The 16,117-nt window shown below is 40.3% G+C and overlaps 1 protein-coding gene across 2 annotated transcripts; it reads right to left on the minus strand.

The window, feature by feature from the left end:
• Window positions 1-15,624, minus strand: zdhhc8a (zDHHC palmitoyltransferase 8a). Of its 2 annotated transcripts, XM_079364611.1 has the most exons (10): window positions 15,228-15,622; window positions 7,093-7,214; window positions 6,699-6,856; window positions 6,193-6,365; window positions 5,985-6,087; window positions 5,338-5,429; window positions 5,132-5,261; window positions 4,889-5,003; window positions 1,835-1,947; window positions 1-1,725 (listed from the first exon to the last, which is right to left on the minus strand). In XM_079364611.1, the coding sequence occupies exons 1-10, from the start codon at window positions 15,329-15,331 to the stop codon at window positions 439-441; spliced, it is 2,397 nt and encodes a 798-aa protein (XP_079220737.1). In that variant the 5' UTR covers window positions 15,332-15,622; the 3' UTR covers window positions 1-438. The 2 variants fall into 2 exon arrangements, with proteins under 2 accessions (XP_079220737.1, XP_079220736.1); XM_079364610.1 differs by having other exon boundaries at window positions 5,985-6,365; window positions 15,228-15,624.
• Between the last annotated feature and the right edge of the window lie 493 nt (window positions 15,625-16,117).

The following is a 16,117-nucleotide window of genomic DNA, read 5'->3' on the forward strand; positions in this document are numbered from 1 at the left end:
AAATAAGTTTATTCATATAAACAACTACAAAATGTTATTAAACTGGGTAATTTGCAGCAGGAGACAAAAGTGGTATTACATTGTTTCACAAAAGCAATATCAAAACACATACAAGCAGGTAGAAAGTTCGTCTGTACTCCTCACATAGCCCTTCTGCTTCCAGCTTGAGTTTTTGGGAGTCGCTCTGTTTGTTAGAGGAGGAACAACTATCCTGAGATTCCCAGATTTTGAAAGATTTGGACGAGACTTTTGGAAGAACATTTTCCAAGTTTATCCTGCGCTGTGTGTTTGTTTCTCACGCCCTCTCGCCCATAGGAAAAGTCCCAAATGGCCTCTTATTTACAAAGTATTTCAGAGCTTTGAAGACTGAGACTAACACTGCATAGATGATTCATTCACACCACCAGAAACATGGAGTATGTTTTCTTTTTTCAAACCTTATTTAAGGGCTCCCAGGGTGACCGAGTCCTTCCCCTCGGTGGAGTATGTGAGCGAGGAACGCTTTGCAGTGGCGTAGGAGGCGTATGAAGGGGCAGAGGAGGTAGAGGAGGAGGGTAAACGGGGCAGAGTGGATGTAGAGGAAGGGAGGGGTTGAGTCTGTCTATCAGGAGGGCAGTAAGCGGGAGAGGAAGACCTGCCTTTGCTCTGCAGGCTGCTGCTGCTGCTGCTCTGCAGAGGAGAGCTGGACGTTTTGGGGCCTCGAGTCAGCGATGATGTAGAGGAGCTGGAGAGCGGTGACGTCCTCAAGCCGTAACCTAAGATGCCTGTGCTCATCAGAAACTCCCTGGAGCCGTAAGCAGGAGGAGTCGGCCCACGGGAGCCAGGAGGCCGGTGGATGTTGTCTGGTGGTAGACTTCGTCTGCTAGGAATGTCATAAATCCCAACATCAGGACCATAGAGGGCTTGGGATCTGGCTTGGAGACGCAACATCCTCTCCCTCTCCTCCAACTCCCGTCTCTCGTGAATCGATGCCATGAAGGTCTTTGAGAAGTTATCATAACGAGCAGCAGCAGATTTCGGTTGTGTCAAACCCTGCGGACCGAGATCCCTGAGGCTGTCTCTGAGACATTGCGATGCCAAACTTGGAGGGGGAAGGTCTCGTGTTGTTACGCTTTGGGATGTGGGGTCTCTCTGCATAAGGCCTTGGAAAGATGGGGAAGGGTCTCTTTGAATGAAACCTTGGAAGGAAGGAGAGGGGTCCCTTGACGTGAGGCCCTGAAGGGAGGGTGAGGTGTCTCTGGGCTGAGGAGACTGTCTGGTGACGCCCATAAACACAGGGCTGTAGGCGTGAGGAAGGGGCCGCTGCACCACAGTCCCATCTGCACCCAGAGACATAAAGTGAGGGTGGTAGGCGACGGGAGGAGCCCCTCTTTGAGGCAAGAACTGAGAGTCTGCAGGGTTCATGAGATTATCGTAGGAGAGGCTGCTGCTGCTGCTGTGATTGGCCAGCAGACCGGATGAGGTAATAATACCCGGTGCAGGATTGGATCCTAAACTGTCACTGTGCATGGTGTGAAGCTGGGGTTTGTTGCCATGGCGATTGCTGTGTTTGAGGGTGAGTGAGCGAGAATTTAGGGTCAGAGAGTTGAGCTGCAGCGAGGCAGAGATGCTGTTGGTGTGGACGGGGAGGCCAGCTTGCTGGCTGCCTCTCAGAGGGCTTTCTTTAGAATCAGAGCGGAGGTCAGGACTCTTGTTATTCCCCTGCTGCTCGGATGTCTTCAAAAACTAAACAACACCAGAAATAAAAAAACAATCAAACAAAAAATACAGTTTGTCAGGGAAGGATCACACTTGTATAAAAAAAAACTAAAAGTATCATTAGACTGTAAAAAACCTGGTCTGGAGGAATGGGTGAGGATCCTCTGGATATGGCCTCCAGGACTGGTCGTAACTGTGGCACAGTGGGGATGGACACCGGAATGATGGTTTTTGTATGGTGTCCCATTTCTGTCAAAAAAAACCCCAACAACAACAAAAAAAATTATTTTAGGCAAGGCAAGGCAAGTTTATTTATATAGCACTGTTCAGACACAAGGCAATTCACAGTGCTTTACAGACATAAAAACATAAAAACATAAAAACAGAGTTTAAGGAAAGAATGCAAAATACATCATTAAAAGACGGGGATGCAGGTGAAAATACTCGATACAGGAACAACTGTTAAAACTATTAAAAAAGGAAGAATGTGTTGCAGTAAGGCAGACAGTATATTTCTAATTGAAAGCCTGAGCAAATAACAAAGTTTTAAGGCCTGATTTAAAGGAGTTGAGTGTGGCAGCAGTCCTCAGTTGTTCAGGGAGTTTGTTCCACAGTTGAGGAGCGTAGTGACTAAACGCTGCTTCACCTTGTTTGGTTCTGACTCTGGGAACACTGAGTAAACCTCCTCCTGAGGACCTGAGCGGTCTGGATGTTTTATATTCTACAAGTAGATCTGACATGTACTTAGGGCCAAGACCCTAAGTACATTACATTTAGAGTGTGGATATCCAAAGAATAGCCCAGTACTGACACCATGGAGATTTTTATGGCATACGGCTGAAAGTGTGATTTTCTTGATTTGAACAAACCCTTTTGTGAGTGCGTCAAAACATATTCAATACATACACTCACCGACCACTTTATTCGGTACAGCTGTTCAACTGCTTGTTATTGCAAATGTCTAACATGTCTATCACATGGCAGTAACTCACTGCATTAAGACATGGTCAAGATAATCTGCTGAAGTTCAAACCGAGCACCAGAATGGGGTAAAAAAGATTTACATGTCTTTTAACGTGGCATGGTTGTTTGTGCCAGATGGGCTGGTCTGAGTATTTCAACAACTGTCAATCTACTAGGATCTAATGCACAACCGTCTCAGGGGTTTACAGAGAATGCTTAGAAAAAGAGAAAATAGTGTCGTCGGTGGCACAGTGGCACTGCGCGCGTCCCCATGTATTGAGGCACAGTCCTCGTGCGGGCGGCCCGAGCTCATGTCCGGCCCGCGGTGGTCTTTCCCGGATGTCTCTCCCCACCTTTCTACCTTATCCACCATCCGGAGTTCTCTGGGCAAAAATGCCTTGTTGATGCCAGAGGTCAGAGGAGAATTAGACTAGTTCGAGCTGATGGCAACAGTCACTCAAATAACAACTCTTAACAACCAAGGTTTCTGTGTAATAATTGAGAATCATTTAAACGACACAGCCAACCTGAGCATTGTTCCTGATCATGTCTAACCCTTTATGATCAGTGTACCCATCTTCTGATGGGATAACGCACCATGCCATAAAGCTCATATTATATCAAGCTGGTTTCTTGAACATGCACTGTAATGGCCTGTAATGTCTGTAATGATGCGGGGGAGAGGGATGCAATTACGGACCCCGGGTATCTTTAACTTATTCCACAGGGATAACCACTAAAATCGCAAGTGTTTGAAGAGGAGGGGAGAAAAATAACCAACAATATTTACAATCCAAATAACTAGGATTCCCTCTCAAATTAGCCCTGAGGTAAGGTGAAACTACCGCTACTTTTTTAAAAATAAATAAACCAAAAGGGCTGGGTCAAAATTCACAGTTCCAACAAACTGTACTTCTAGAGCTGCAGGAAATATCAAGCCAGACAAGTGGTGCTTATGAAGAATCACACACTTCTTATAGACACAAGAGACACAGAGAGAAGCACTCACTGTCTCTGACGGTGAGACACAGAATCAGCGCAGAGTGCGCTAACTCGAGGGAATATATAAGTTTAACACACCTGGTCCAAATCAAGGCCAATCAGTCACGCACACACACTCCCACACTCAGTGAGAGACCAGAGGGATTCATCTCGTGGATGTGCAGCCGACAAATCTGCAGCATATGTGTGATGATGTCACATCAATATAGAACAAAATCTCTAAAGAAACGTTTCCAGCACCATGTGGAATATATGAGTTCTGAACGTCTAGCCAGGTACTAGGCAAATGCTAAAGTGGACAATGAGTGTATATCTCAGGTCACATGTAACAACATATGTTAGCCCATCAAAGTTATCTATGCATGTATCTTTTTCTACATAAAAAGTGTTAAATATGCATAAAGATTGCCCTCTTACCCTCCTGTGTGCATAAACTGCAGTTTTGTTCTTCCATTTAAATACAGTGGGGTGATCTTATCTGCACTGGCCATGAAATGGAGGAAATCATTGTTTATGTTTCCCTGATATTTATCATTTCAAAGAAGGCTGAATAGTTGAAATGTTTAGCAAACTTGTAAATTGTATAGATATTACTTTGATGTTTGTTGGGGATTACTTTCTACTGCAAATGTAACACATTTTAGTTTACAACAACAAAGCAGTGTCAGTTCCACAAAATGCTTTAATAATACACACTAACTGTTTTCAATATCCATGTTACATTACTGCACAACCTGTCATCTTCTCTTTTTCTTGCATGCATATTTTTCTAAACATTGCTGGAGAGAGAATGAGACCTAAGGAGATCATTACCAATGTGTCTTCACTTTAACAGTTTTGTACACAGAAGTAAAGAGCTTGAGCTTGAACTGTCAGAGACTGTACGTAACTATGCAATCAGGAGGCTGTATGTGGGATGGACTCAGAATAAACTTAAGCTCACGATACAAGAAAAGAAAAATCTTGCCAAGGCCATCTGACTCATAACAGTTTAGAGTTTTAATTAGAACATTGGGGTTCTATGTCAAAGAGAAAAACACTAAAATGGATTTAGGCTACACAGACAACACTTGTTTAGTTGAATCAGTGTCTTTGACCCTGCAGTTGGGATTGGATGCTTCTTTCATTTTTGGTATTTTGTCACTACATAAGTGTTTAAGCTGTTGAAATACTGCCGCAATTCCTTGCCTGATTATTAACGTGTATTAGTGTCATGCTACTGTACCATCTGTGGCTGTTGAGTGGCTCTTTAGCAGGCCGTGCTCTGGTTTGGGTGGCAGTGGTGGTGCATTTTTCATCTGTTTGATGTCTGACAGCTCGACAGCTCCTGCTGACGTTCGCTGGCAGGAGAAAAAAAAACAAAACCCAGAAAAACATGAGAGACCTAATCCCTTGACAGCTGAGGTTACAATCCTTAGATGATGCCCGAGAACATTTTGAATTTGGGATGTAATTTGTTGATGCATACTTTAGTTTGAAGATCCTGAGTCTGTATCCCGTTGTCACGAACTTTCATTGACATCTGCCTGTCAATGTCTGGTCTCAGGAAGGGAGGCTGGATATGGATCACTGTTTTCTTATAGGGCCGTGCTGTGTACCTTTAGTCACATCAATCACATTGTGAGTTTTAGAAGACATCATAAAAAGAGACTAAGTCGAGGAAATGACTCTTACTTTGGAGAGATGGGACTGCAGACCAGATATTCCAGATTGTTGCAACAACCTCGAGTGAAGGGATTCACTCCTCCTTGAAACTTCCCAGTGACCTTGAGAATCACAAATAGATAAGTATGCACGTTTGACATTTTATTACATTAATATAAATGTTGGTTCGAGAACCAGCTCATTCTGGTAGAATATTGTCCACCAATAAGTCTGATTAGTGCCTGTAAACAGAGAGTGGTTCCTGTAAAGATATAGAAAATGTAACACACTCAAACGGGGTCTCTAAACTAATCCTATGCAATATGGTCCCCCTTCTTTTCTACCTGTTCAGCAAATACATTTCCCTGCTGTTCCACAGTGATGTTTTTATATAATCCTAATTGGATGGAGATGATCTTGTTTCAACCCTGCTAATACAAAACACCTGGTATGTGTATGGCATTTAGGATCTATGCTCTGCACTAATCTATCTGGTTTAGCAGTAATCATCTTTATTTGAGTTAGCGCTATAATTATATTAATTAGTGTGGAAGTAGATTCCAAACATTATACATCAACATTTAAGTTCAAAAGACCTAGTGTTTTCATTTCATTATTTTTTTATGACATTTCCACTGGTCTTGACATAAGTTTAATAACCGGAAATGCAAACCGACTTGTTCATTAGTGGTGCGTCCTCTGGAGACCAGGTACAGGTGGAATCCAGCCAAACCCAGGACCGGGATAAGAAACAATCCTGATATACTGATCACAACCAAACTGTGTTTATTGTCAAGGAAGACTGCTTCATTAAGTCTTGTTTGGACAAAGGTGTCATACATTGTACACAAAGAGAAGCACAGTTGTACATGCTCATTAGGATACGTGACAGTGCAGTGCAGTTTCCACAGGTCGTCCATGTGGTTCAGGACGTATATGAGACCAAAGCTGAACACGCAGATCATGTGGACTGTCAGAGAAAGCAGAAACAGGAAGAAGTAGCGGTAATTTCGCCTCCCGATGCAGTTGTTAACCCAGGGACAGTGATGGTCGAAGTCCTGAGGGGAAAGTGGGGAAAAAACAACAAAGCATTCATTTAAAACTTATGTCTACTGTGCTTTCCTAATACACTTTAATACCAGCCCACTGAACCCTTTTTCGAATTGCATTTCTACTGAGACTACAAGGGATCTGAGAAAAAGGATTAACCTGATTAATGAGATTCTCTTCCTCCACCACATTCTGTCCATCAGAATCTCCTGTTTTGACTCTACCTACAAAAACTGCTGGTATGTACTCCTCTGATCTGTGCATCCGGGCTTCCCCTCTTATGTATGCAGTTTTCACTTCTGCAATCTCTCATGTTTCTTCTTTATTACACATGCACTCACCTCCACACAGTGATCACAAACGCTGCAGTGGGAGCAGCGTGGGGGTCTGTAAAAATGACACGACGCGCACCACTTCATCCGCACTTGGACACCCTTCACGTCCACATTCTTGTACAGCGGAGCACGAAACTCATCATCCTTGTCCTCGTCCTCGTTTGCTGGAAAACAAATGTGATAATTGGTGAAGTAATGCTTCGATATATATACAGTATGTTTATAGAAATTTACTTCAAAAGTCCAGTTTTTCTTTCATTCAAACTTTTTTTTTGCATATCTATATATATATGCAAAAAAATACACACACACACGCACGCACACACACACACACACACACACACACACATAAGATAGATATATCTTCTTCTGTGAGCAGAACAGCCGTTTGACTACTCACCCATTGGGAGCACACCTGCATCCATGAAGGTTGCCATGGTGAAGTTGGCCAGCACGAAAAGAAAGAGGATGGCACAACATGGTGGCACAGCTGGGCAGATGGTCACAGCCAGCCATGGGCACCTGGATATACAAACACAGAAGGAGAAAACAAAGTTCATTCAAAGCAGAATTCATGTAAAAAGTTTTCAGGGTCTTTTTAAACTGTACACCTCCCTTAGAGGTTGAGGTTAACACAAATATGGACCACAACAAAGATTTTCAGAGATAATCTTTATCCCATTTATTCCGAGGGGAGAAGAAGATCCAAAATGAATTGTTTACAGTTAGAGATAAGCATGTATTAGTGCATGTTCACCAAGGCCTGCAACAAGGGATTAAATAGAGGGGCACCCTGCAGGAAAGGCAAGACACTTCCTGTCTCTGTGTAACACGATAAAATAAGACAAGACACCAAAAGGGATGCGGGGAACGATCATGGTTGTGACTTTTTTTTATCTTTCCTAATTATTTTGTCCGTTTATTTAATGATTAACCCATCTTCAGGATTTTCATGATCCTGCATTGTGAAATACTTTTTTTATCTAATAAACTATCACTTATACAAATCACTTATTAATCTTATTCTTTTACTTAAAAAACAGTTCCTTACTAAAACCCCTTTATTTTTAAAAAAAAATGTCAAAAGAGTCCATAGAGACTGTTGGGGCCTTGGGGTTTTTGATTTGAGATTCAAGGATTTAAAAGCTGGAAGGATTTGCTGCTTTCCTGTTTTATAACATCATAAACTGATTTTTTTCGGAGTTCATGCTGAATGGTCGGACAAAACAATGCATTTTAATGACGTCATCCTGAAATCTGATAAACTGGGATGGGCAACTCTAAGAAATTGAGTTGCCTGCGATGTGTCCATACTGAAAAGAAAAATACTTTTTAATAAAATAGTCTGCTTTTTGTACAAATGGTCATTAAATTGATCATTAAATGTTTAAATAGTTAAGATAACTGCTCAATTTAAAGCACATTTAAAAAAACTGAAGCAAAATGACATGTCATATCAAAAAATCAGTCTAATGATTCAACATAATGTTGTGTTTTTTAATGACATCATATAAAAAATAGTTCCTTTTGTGAAAAATTTAGACAATTAATTTTGTATGAAAGTATTGAACTGAGTTTTCTGCCAGGATTTGAACCACCATCTATCTGTGTATGAATGTCACCAAAAATCTTCGAGAGCCCTATAAAGGCTCAGTGTGTGTGTGTGTGTGTGTGTGTGTGTGTGTGTGTGTGTGTGTGAGTGTGTGCGTGTGTTTGTCTTCATGCTGAATCTTACTGAATGGGAGTATGAATATATCTCGGCTGTGTGAGATTAGAGGGAGGGGCAGTGTAATCAGGTTACAATGATAGACATAGAGGAAACGATTCACTGGATTATATTTACAATGTTTGATTGAACATCACATGGTTAACCTACATTTACTGTAGTATTTAAGTGCATGGGAATTTTTATCTTGGAGTAATTTCAAAGCCAAATTTTTCGTTTTGGTTTTGCAAAGGTGAAGAGAAATTATGAACCTGTAAGATGCTTGTGCAGGTTGTCAGTCTTCCAGGTCATGGTAAATATAAACATTTAACTTTAGTGCTTGGTGATTGACCCACAAAAAGTAAAGCTGGAGCTGGATACGTTTCTATAGATCTTTTTTTCCAGAAATTTCAACATATGAAAGGTTAAAACAAAAATCTTGTAAAAGTGAAAACGTGTATTTTCATCCCAGCAGCAGCTCCAATCCCCACACCCCCACCTCAACTGGTTTTAGGCTATGGGGGAGGGGTTCTTTTGCCCCCAAGAGGAATGCTTGCTGATGCCATGCCAGCTGCAAACCCAGTAATCCCTGGATTATGAACTCTGGATTACAGACCATTCCTGCCAGTCCAGTGCATTGTGTATTTCCTATATTCGATACAGAGCGTGCATGCCATCAATGCACGTTAGGTACCAAACAGCACGCTACTATCCACTATATACTGGGAGATAAACTCAAATGCTATTTGCTTTACAGCCCACGATGAATAAAAAAATGCAAATTAGACAAAAAATATATTTTTGGATTTGAATAATTTTAGCATAATTAATTATGAAAACCTTAAGAAGCAGTGAATAGGTGACAAAAAGATTAAAGTGTATAATATGATCCCTCCCTCCCCCCTTTAGGCTGCTATTCTGGATTTGTATCCAAGTTCCTCCAGTTAAATATGGTCATGTTTTACATGTGCTTAAACTGTCACAGCTGATCACTTACAATAAGCGGTGTAACTTGAGCTGGTTAGTTAAGAGTATTAAAACAGGGCTAAATTCAATTAAATACATATTCAAATATATATTTAATAAATACTACATATTTAAATAAATATATATTTTTATTCATATACTGGTAAACTTAAATTATTATGGTCAAATGCAATGTTATTCCCCTTTTCTCCTTCAGATCGGTCAATCCTTGGTATATTCCATTGCATTCACCACTGGTTGGGGCAGATACCTTTGCCTTTACCTCCCTTAATTTTTTTTAAAGAAGTTTTTTCCTTGTCAAAGTTGCCAAGTGCTTACTCATGGTGGATTTAATTGAGTCTTTGTACATAATATTAAAATGAGTGTACACTAGACCTGCTGAAATGTAAAGTGCCATGAAATTACTTTTGTTCTGATTTGGTGCTGTGTTAATAAAAATGAATTGATTTTCTTGTGAAATACAGCGTGCTCCACATCTACATATGAAACTCTAAAACCTGCAAGAGTTTATCTGAGTGATTTCTTTTAAAACAGATTACAATGTGGACGCCTCTGCATGGCCAGCAAGCTTCCATCATCATCGGCCTGAGGCCATCTGGACCGCAGGAAGAGGCAGTTCATTACACCGCAGTGTGGCAAAGACAAGCCCCACCTAATGAAAGAGCTCGGTCAGAGCTGTATTAAATCACACAGATCGGTAAGCTGCTCTGCAATCTGCATGCTGCCCTCATCCCCACAGTGGGTCAGTGGCACACCAGACGCTTGCAACAAAGTTGGTTTGAGCTGTAAGTTCAATACTGCTGGCAGACCACCGGAGTCCTCCAGTGAAATATTATCACAGTTAGATAAATGACATCACCACAATGTAATCTGTCAGATTTGTAGACGCGATCACGAGCACAGAAAACTCCTGAAATAAACAGATTTCCATATACTGGCCACTGAATCTCCAAAAAGCATGTGGTCATTGTGTGCTAGTTTCACATGATCTGCAACATGGTGTCATTGACATTTCATCATTTTCTTCTCATTGTGCACCACCCATTACATGTGAAGTAAAGATTTATTTTGTGTGAAACCTTTATAACTCATGATTTTGACTGTTAGTCTATTTCTTTTTCTGCTTTCAAGTTAAAAAGTTTGACTTTTAAATGAGAGAAATAGCAAGAGTATATAACATATTTAAAGTAACATTTTACTTGGCCTGTTCTTAACATGGTTTGCTCAACTCAGTTTAATGCAAACGTTGCTGCTAAGAAGACTCACATTTATGAACAAACAGACTATGCCATTTTAGAAGAAGAAAATGTATTCATGGCTCAAAGTTTAATTCGGAAAATTTTAAAGTCAAATGTGCTTAATTTTATACATTAAGGCTGAGATACCGCAACCCAGGTCTGCATGAAGTAGCCTACATGTAGATTGCAAATCCAAGCTCATGTTAGAATGCAGTAATGTTTAATTACCTACACTTAGTAAATGCAACCTGAGATTGACTATACTCTACTTTTGTAAGTTTTAACTCATGTACAAAGTATGTATAGCCTACAAGAGCTGTGGTTGCCCTGAACTTACCTACTCATGGGGACTGTATAGTTATTAAAAATAAATAAATAAATAAATAAGTCTTTTAAAAAGTTTTCTTTTAAAGATTTCTGTCTTGTTTTTTTTTTTGTTTATTTTACTGTTTTTCTGACCTGCTATTATTTGCACACATATTTCTGTCATACACATATTTGAACATTATTTGACTACCTCTCTGTACTGTCTTGCACTGTTTCCCTTTTTTTAGGAGAGCTGCTATTTTTAATTTCATTGTGCTCTAATAGGGGAACAATAAAAATAAAAGAATTCTGATTCTGATTATACTGTATTGTAGGCTATCTTACCATATACAGTATGTATATAAGGGCACCTCTGAAGTTAATTACCAGCTTCCAGACCAATACATTATGGATTACAAACATACATACATACATACATACATACATACATACATACATACATACATACATACATACATACATACATACATACATACATAAATAATAGATCTATCTTCTAAATTCTATCTTAAATTTTTTAAGGTAATCTGTTCAGAGGATAAATGTGCCTGTGATTTCATAATTATATAAAATGTGTCAGAATGACAATATATTGCCATAAAAATATTTTGTCCCATCCTCATTTTGTTACAGTTTACTTTGTCTACACTTGGCACTTGACAGCCTCGATGAGCACACCTTTTTTCAGATAATGTTGCATTTCTAGATTTAGAATATTTTCTACAAAATCAGTTGATAATAATGGTTTATCTGACTCTGGGTAAAGTAAAAATGTATTTACAAAGGACATCTTTCTTGGTCTTTCTGAGACCTGTGGCATCTGCTGGGCGTAGGCGACCTGCCTAAGTTCAACAATGAACAAAACCTTGAGTACCAACCCAAACAAAAGTTCACGGTCAGAGGAACAAAAACAGGAAACCGGCAACTGATGAATTTTATCAGGCAAAGGAAGACAAAAGAGCCTCCACCATTTAATGAGCTCCACTAAACTAAGCAATGGAAACAGTGCTTCCACTAATAATGCACACACACACATTATAATTGCATGAGTATTACCAGATGAAAGGATTGCAACTCTAAATGTAAAATGGCCGGAGGGTTAAGAATTAAAATCAGTGATAAACTCTTTCATCTTGATATGAAAACTAAAAAAACAAAAGTACAAAAGGCCTGACCGGATGGAAGAGATGTTCCTATGAATCACAGATAGAAGGGTAAAGGGCAGGGTGATGCTATGGCAGATGACAAGAGATGTCCCTTTGAATCAGTGTAAGCAATGCAGGGCTGAATAGAGCCTGGCACCTGTCTATCTCCACTTTTGGAGGAAGTGAGTCACTCCAGCTGCAGCTGCTGACTTGGCAGAAACACAGGATATTAGACCAGTTATGGCTCATATCAGAAAAGTGTGAGCCTCACAGGCAGCGAACAGGACACTGACTTTCTGCCAATTTTCCGGAAGAAAAAAAAAACGTGCCTAACTTTCTGACGAGCCCTTATCTTAATAGCCTTCAAGTATGTACCTTGTATTTGAAAAGCAAACAAAACTAGAAGGTTGTTAAGACTCTTGCATTTTTCAGCTTATGTAAAGGTATAGGGACGTTATATGGGATCATTTTAAGCTGTGACTTAGAAAATGACAAACTTTAATCTACCGGGTTGCGTAATTTGAAAGAATTTTAGGTTATGAGGTCATTTCAGTTCAATTGCAACACTGGCCCCATTAGAGGCAGATTCAGCATTTGTTCTTTCAATCACTTGCAGTCTCCTGGTTTTGCTGGATTTGCAATGCAGTCCCAATGAAGAAGTCTCTTTTCAATCTCTCTTGCCAGCAGTCCATTGATTTATTTCAACATATCTTTTACAACGTAGACGTAGTTAATCAGGGCTTTTTTATACCCTCTCTGTCCTGTACATCTTTCTCTCAGTCTGAAATGTGCGGTGACTTGTTAAGATAGAATTACAATAGAATGATAATAAATATTCATTGACATAACATTAATATTTAAAAGGGCAACGATAGGACAGTGGATATAGTGAAATCAAGGAGAGTGGGGAAAGACGTGGAGGAATGGAGCCACAGGTCGAATTTGAACCTGGGCCGCCCGCTTGGAGGACCACTTCCTTCTGCACATGGTGGGTACACACTAACTACTCCGAAAGCCAGAGCTCTACATCTAGTTGGACATGTATGTAATGACTAATATTCTTCCTCATATGGTTGCTATATTCATTAAGTACACCAACAAATACAGTTTCATCATTCTTCTGCTGTATAAAGCGTTGGTATCACTATAGGCAGGAAAGACTTACAAATTCATGAAAACATTGATGTCATCTTAATGACATAACCTGGTGATTTCTGAAGAGGCGCTACAAAGAAAGATGATGGCGGGAGCTATAATGGAAAATTCTATCTGAACCCACAGTTTGAGCCAAGCGAACCTCCGGTGTAAACAGCCTGGTTTAAAGAAACACGTTTGGTCTCAATAGCTAATTTCTTTTATGGCACATTGTACACATTTTTTTCTAACTATGTCTCATCTGTTTTGGTGATATTAAGACTAAAAGTCATCATCTATAAGGGATGTGGCTCTTTTGAATGACAGATTTGAACATTGTAGCCAAGAGGCTAGAGGGCCTGCATCAGATCTGTGCCTGTGACTTAGTTAGTTTAAGACAGCATTTCCAATCATAGGGCTTCAAAAGTGTGCTCCAGAAACCAATGGGTGTCACTGAGACTATGTCCATGTCTATGTACAGTCCATTGTTTGATCTATATAAAAAGGTGGCATTCAGGAGGGCCGTTATAAGCTACAAGGTGCCCAATTGTCGGTCAGCTCAACCACACCACTCATTATGCTGATGTATGTATAACTCTAAGTGGTTTTCTCATCAAAATGAATGAGTCTGTAAAAACTTCCCGCAGACAGTTTTTTTTCCAACAAAGAAATTAGCCAAAGAAAACACTTTTTTGTACGAGACTGTCATCCTCAAGTGGACACCCAATGAACTGCAGTTTTACATTGGCTTCATTTTCAATACCAGAGGTTGTTGGTTCGATGTATTATTACATACAGTAAATATTTACAGCCTCAAGCTCAGGCCAAACTAACTAAACTACCGGTACTATGTGAATTTATTTCAGTGCATTCAGTCATTCCAAAGATATTGCAGCATCCATTGACTGATAGCAAATTAAAAGATCTATTGACTGCATTTTTCCCAGATGGGGGATCATATGGTATTGGCGGTAGGATCCTAATCCCGTACTCCCAATCTGGTGTCAGATTCCTGTGAAAATGTTGAACGGCTGGAGAATCTAGGACAGATGTAGCTACGGAAGTCAAAGGTCAGTTGAGTGGCATGGAGCAGATGAGGTGTGAGTGTTCCCTCACTATGTCTGGATATCAGGGGGGGTTACAAATACAAAGTACTTCATTATCTGACACTAGTCTGCTTGTTTTTGTTGTTCGTTGTTTCTATAGTCACATAAGGATTTGAAATATATAGGATAAATCTGACTATCCTATAGTTCTTAGATAAATTGGATCGGAGGGTATTACAGGATATTGTATTGAGTATTTCTCTGCAGTAGCAGCATTGGCTTGAGCTGAGTCTTTTCAACCTCCCACCAGCTCTGCCTTACCTCACAAATAGGTCAAAACCAGGAGGCTAAAATTAACTATTCCAACGCCAAAGGTTGTATCAAAAACTTACATTTCAGTCAGTCTTATCACGTTTGAGCTTTACAGAAATACTTCCAATTGTCTTTAAACTTCAGCAGTGTGCGTTTGATTTCCAGCAGCTCAATTTATTATATATCTGGCCCATAAAAACATTCCTACACTGATCTTGATTGTGGGTGGCTTATCCCCCTGAACTGTGCTTACTGTGAGTCCTGAGGGTGCACTGGGCAGGCACCCAGACCTGCCCACACTGTGAGCCAAACAGGTCAGATGTTAGCTGCCCTTGGTGGGACTGCCAGCAGAGTGAAGTTAGAGAGGATGAGGAAGAAATGGTGCCCTTTGATTTGATTTTAGAGCAGTTTTTATGTATAATTTGAGAGTTCGAGGGTATAATAGATCTATATTCTGTCACTTAATGATATTGAATAGAGTGACTGGGTGACATTCTTAATGTTTGGGTGTAGACACTCCACATTTTAAAAAATAAATTACAAAATACATTTTGAGGGTCATAGCGATTAAAGAGCTAAACATGTCTGGACGGATTTTTCTGAGGAGCAAACAAACATTGCATGTCATCAACTTTACTTACGTGAAGACAAAGAAGAGGGTGGTAGAGCCAACCAGGAGGCAGGCGGCCGTGCACACCGGGATGAAGGCGCTCGGTTTCAGCGAGTCGGAGCCGCTGGCGGGCATCCTGTCCTCTCCGCACACATCAGAGTCTCATCCTACAAACGGAAGCGACAGCAAACGCACCACCGTGCAACTAGTACCCGTTTCTTTGCGGACAAAGTCCCGTCTTCAACATAGGAGCGCAGGAAAAGTCATTGTCGAAAAGGATTTTTTTTTTTTTTAAATGCTACAATCTGCAGCGGCTATGGCAGCTTCTGCATCCCGTCCTGACTGTGCCGGCAGGCAGCGGCGCACAGATGCCGCCTCCGGTTTATCCCTCAAAGGAGGAGCTTTACTCCATGAATGACGTGAACCTGTAGGCTACTACACACCAGTGAGACTCCAGCTGTTATCTGACCAACAGCTGGATGGTCTCTTAAAAAAAAGACCATTCAATTTAAAGCAAACATGCTCAATAAAAGAAACATTAGGCTTGTAATAACATTAATGGTAGGCCTATATCTTCTTAAAAGTATAATGTTGTCATATTACTGCAGGTAGGCTACAGAATGTATTCCTTTTGTCGTGACTCTTTTTTTTTTTTTTTGAAACTTACTTATTTAATGTTGTTTCCAGCTTGAACCACTTTATTTTTTGCAAATAGTGTTCAGATAATTAAGACCACAACCTTTTTTTTTTTTCTTTCAATCAAAAAAGATTTGAACATTTACAACTGAATCAGTCAGTGAAGTGACTGTTAAACTTCAACAGTAGTTGGCTCTCAAGGTTCTTGCAGTGAAGCTGTGATCTTTCAGCAGTGAACAGGAGACCTGCATGACTAAAGAGTCTCTCACAGGCTGCAGATGCTGG

This window comes from Symphodus melops, assembly GCF_947650265.1.
Source record: "Symphodus melops genome assembly, chromosome: 16".
In the NCBI taxonomy this organism is placed as follows: Eukaryota; Metazoa; Chordata; class Actinopteri; order Labriformes; family Labridae; genus Symphodus; species Symphodus melops.

Coding starts and splice junctions, on each gene's coding strand:
- zdhhc8a (XM_079364610.1), bottom strand. CDS start 15,331: ATGCCCGCCAGCGGCTCCGACTCGCTGAAACCGAGCGCCTTCATCCCG. Junction 6,366..6,698: donor TTTGTGATCACTGTGTGGAG/GTGAGTGCATGT, acceptor CTTTCCCCTCAG/GACTTCGACCATCACTGTCC. Junction 5,004..5,131: donor CTCAGGATCTTCAAACTAAA/GTATGCATCAAC, acceptor TTCTCCTGCCAG/CGAACGTCAGCAGGAGCTGT.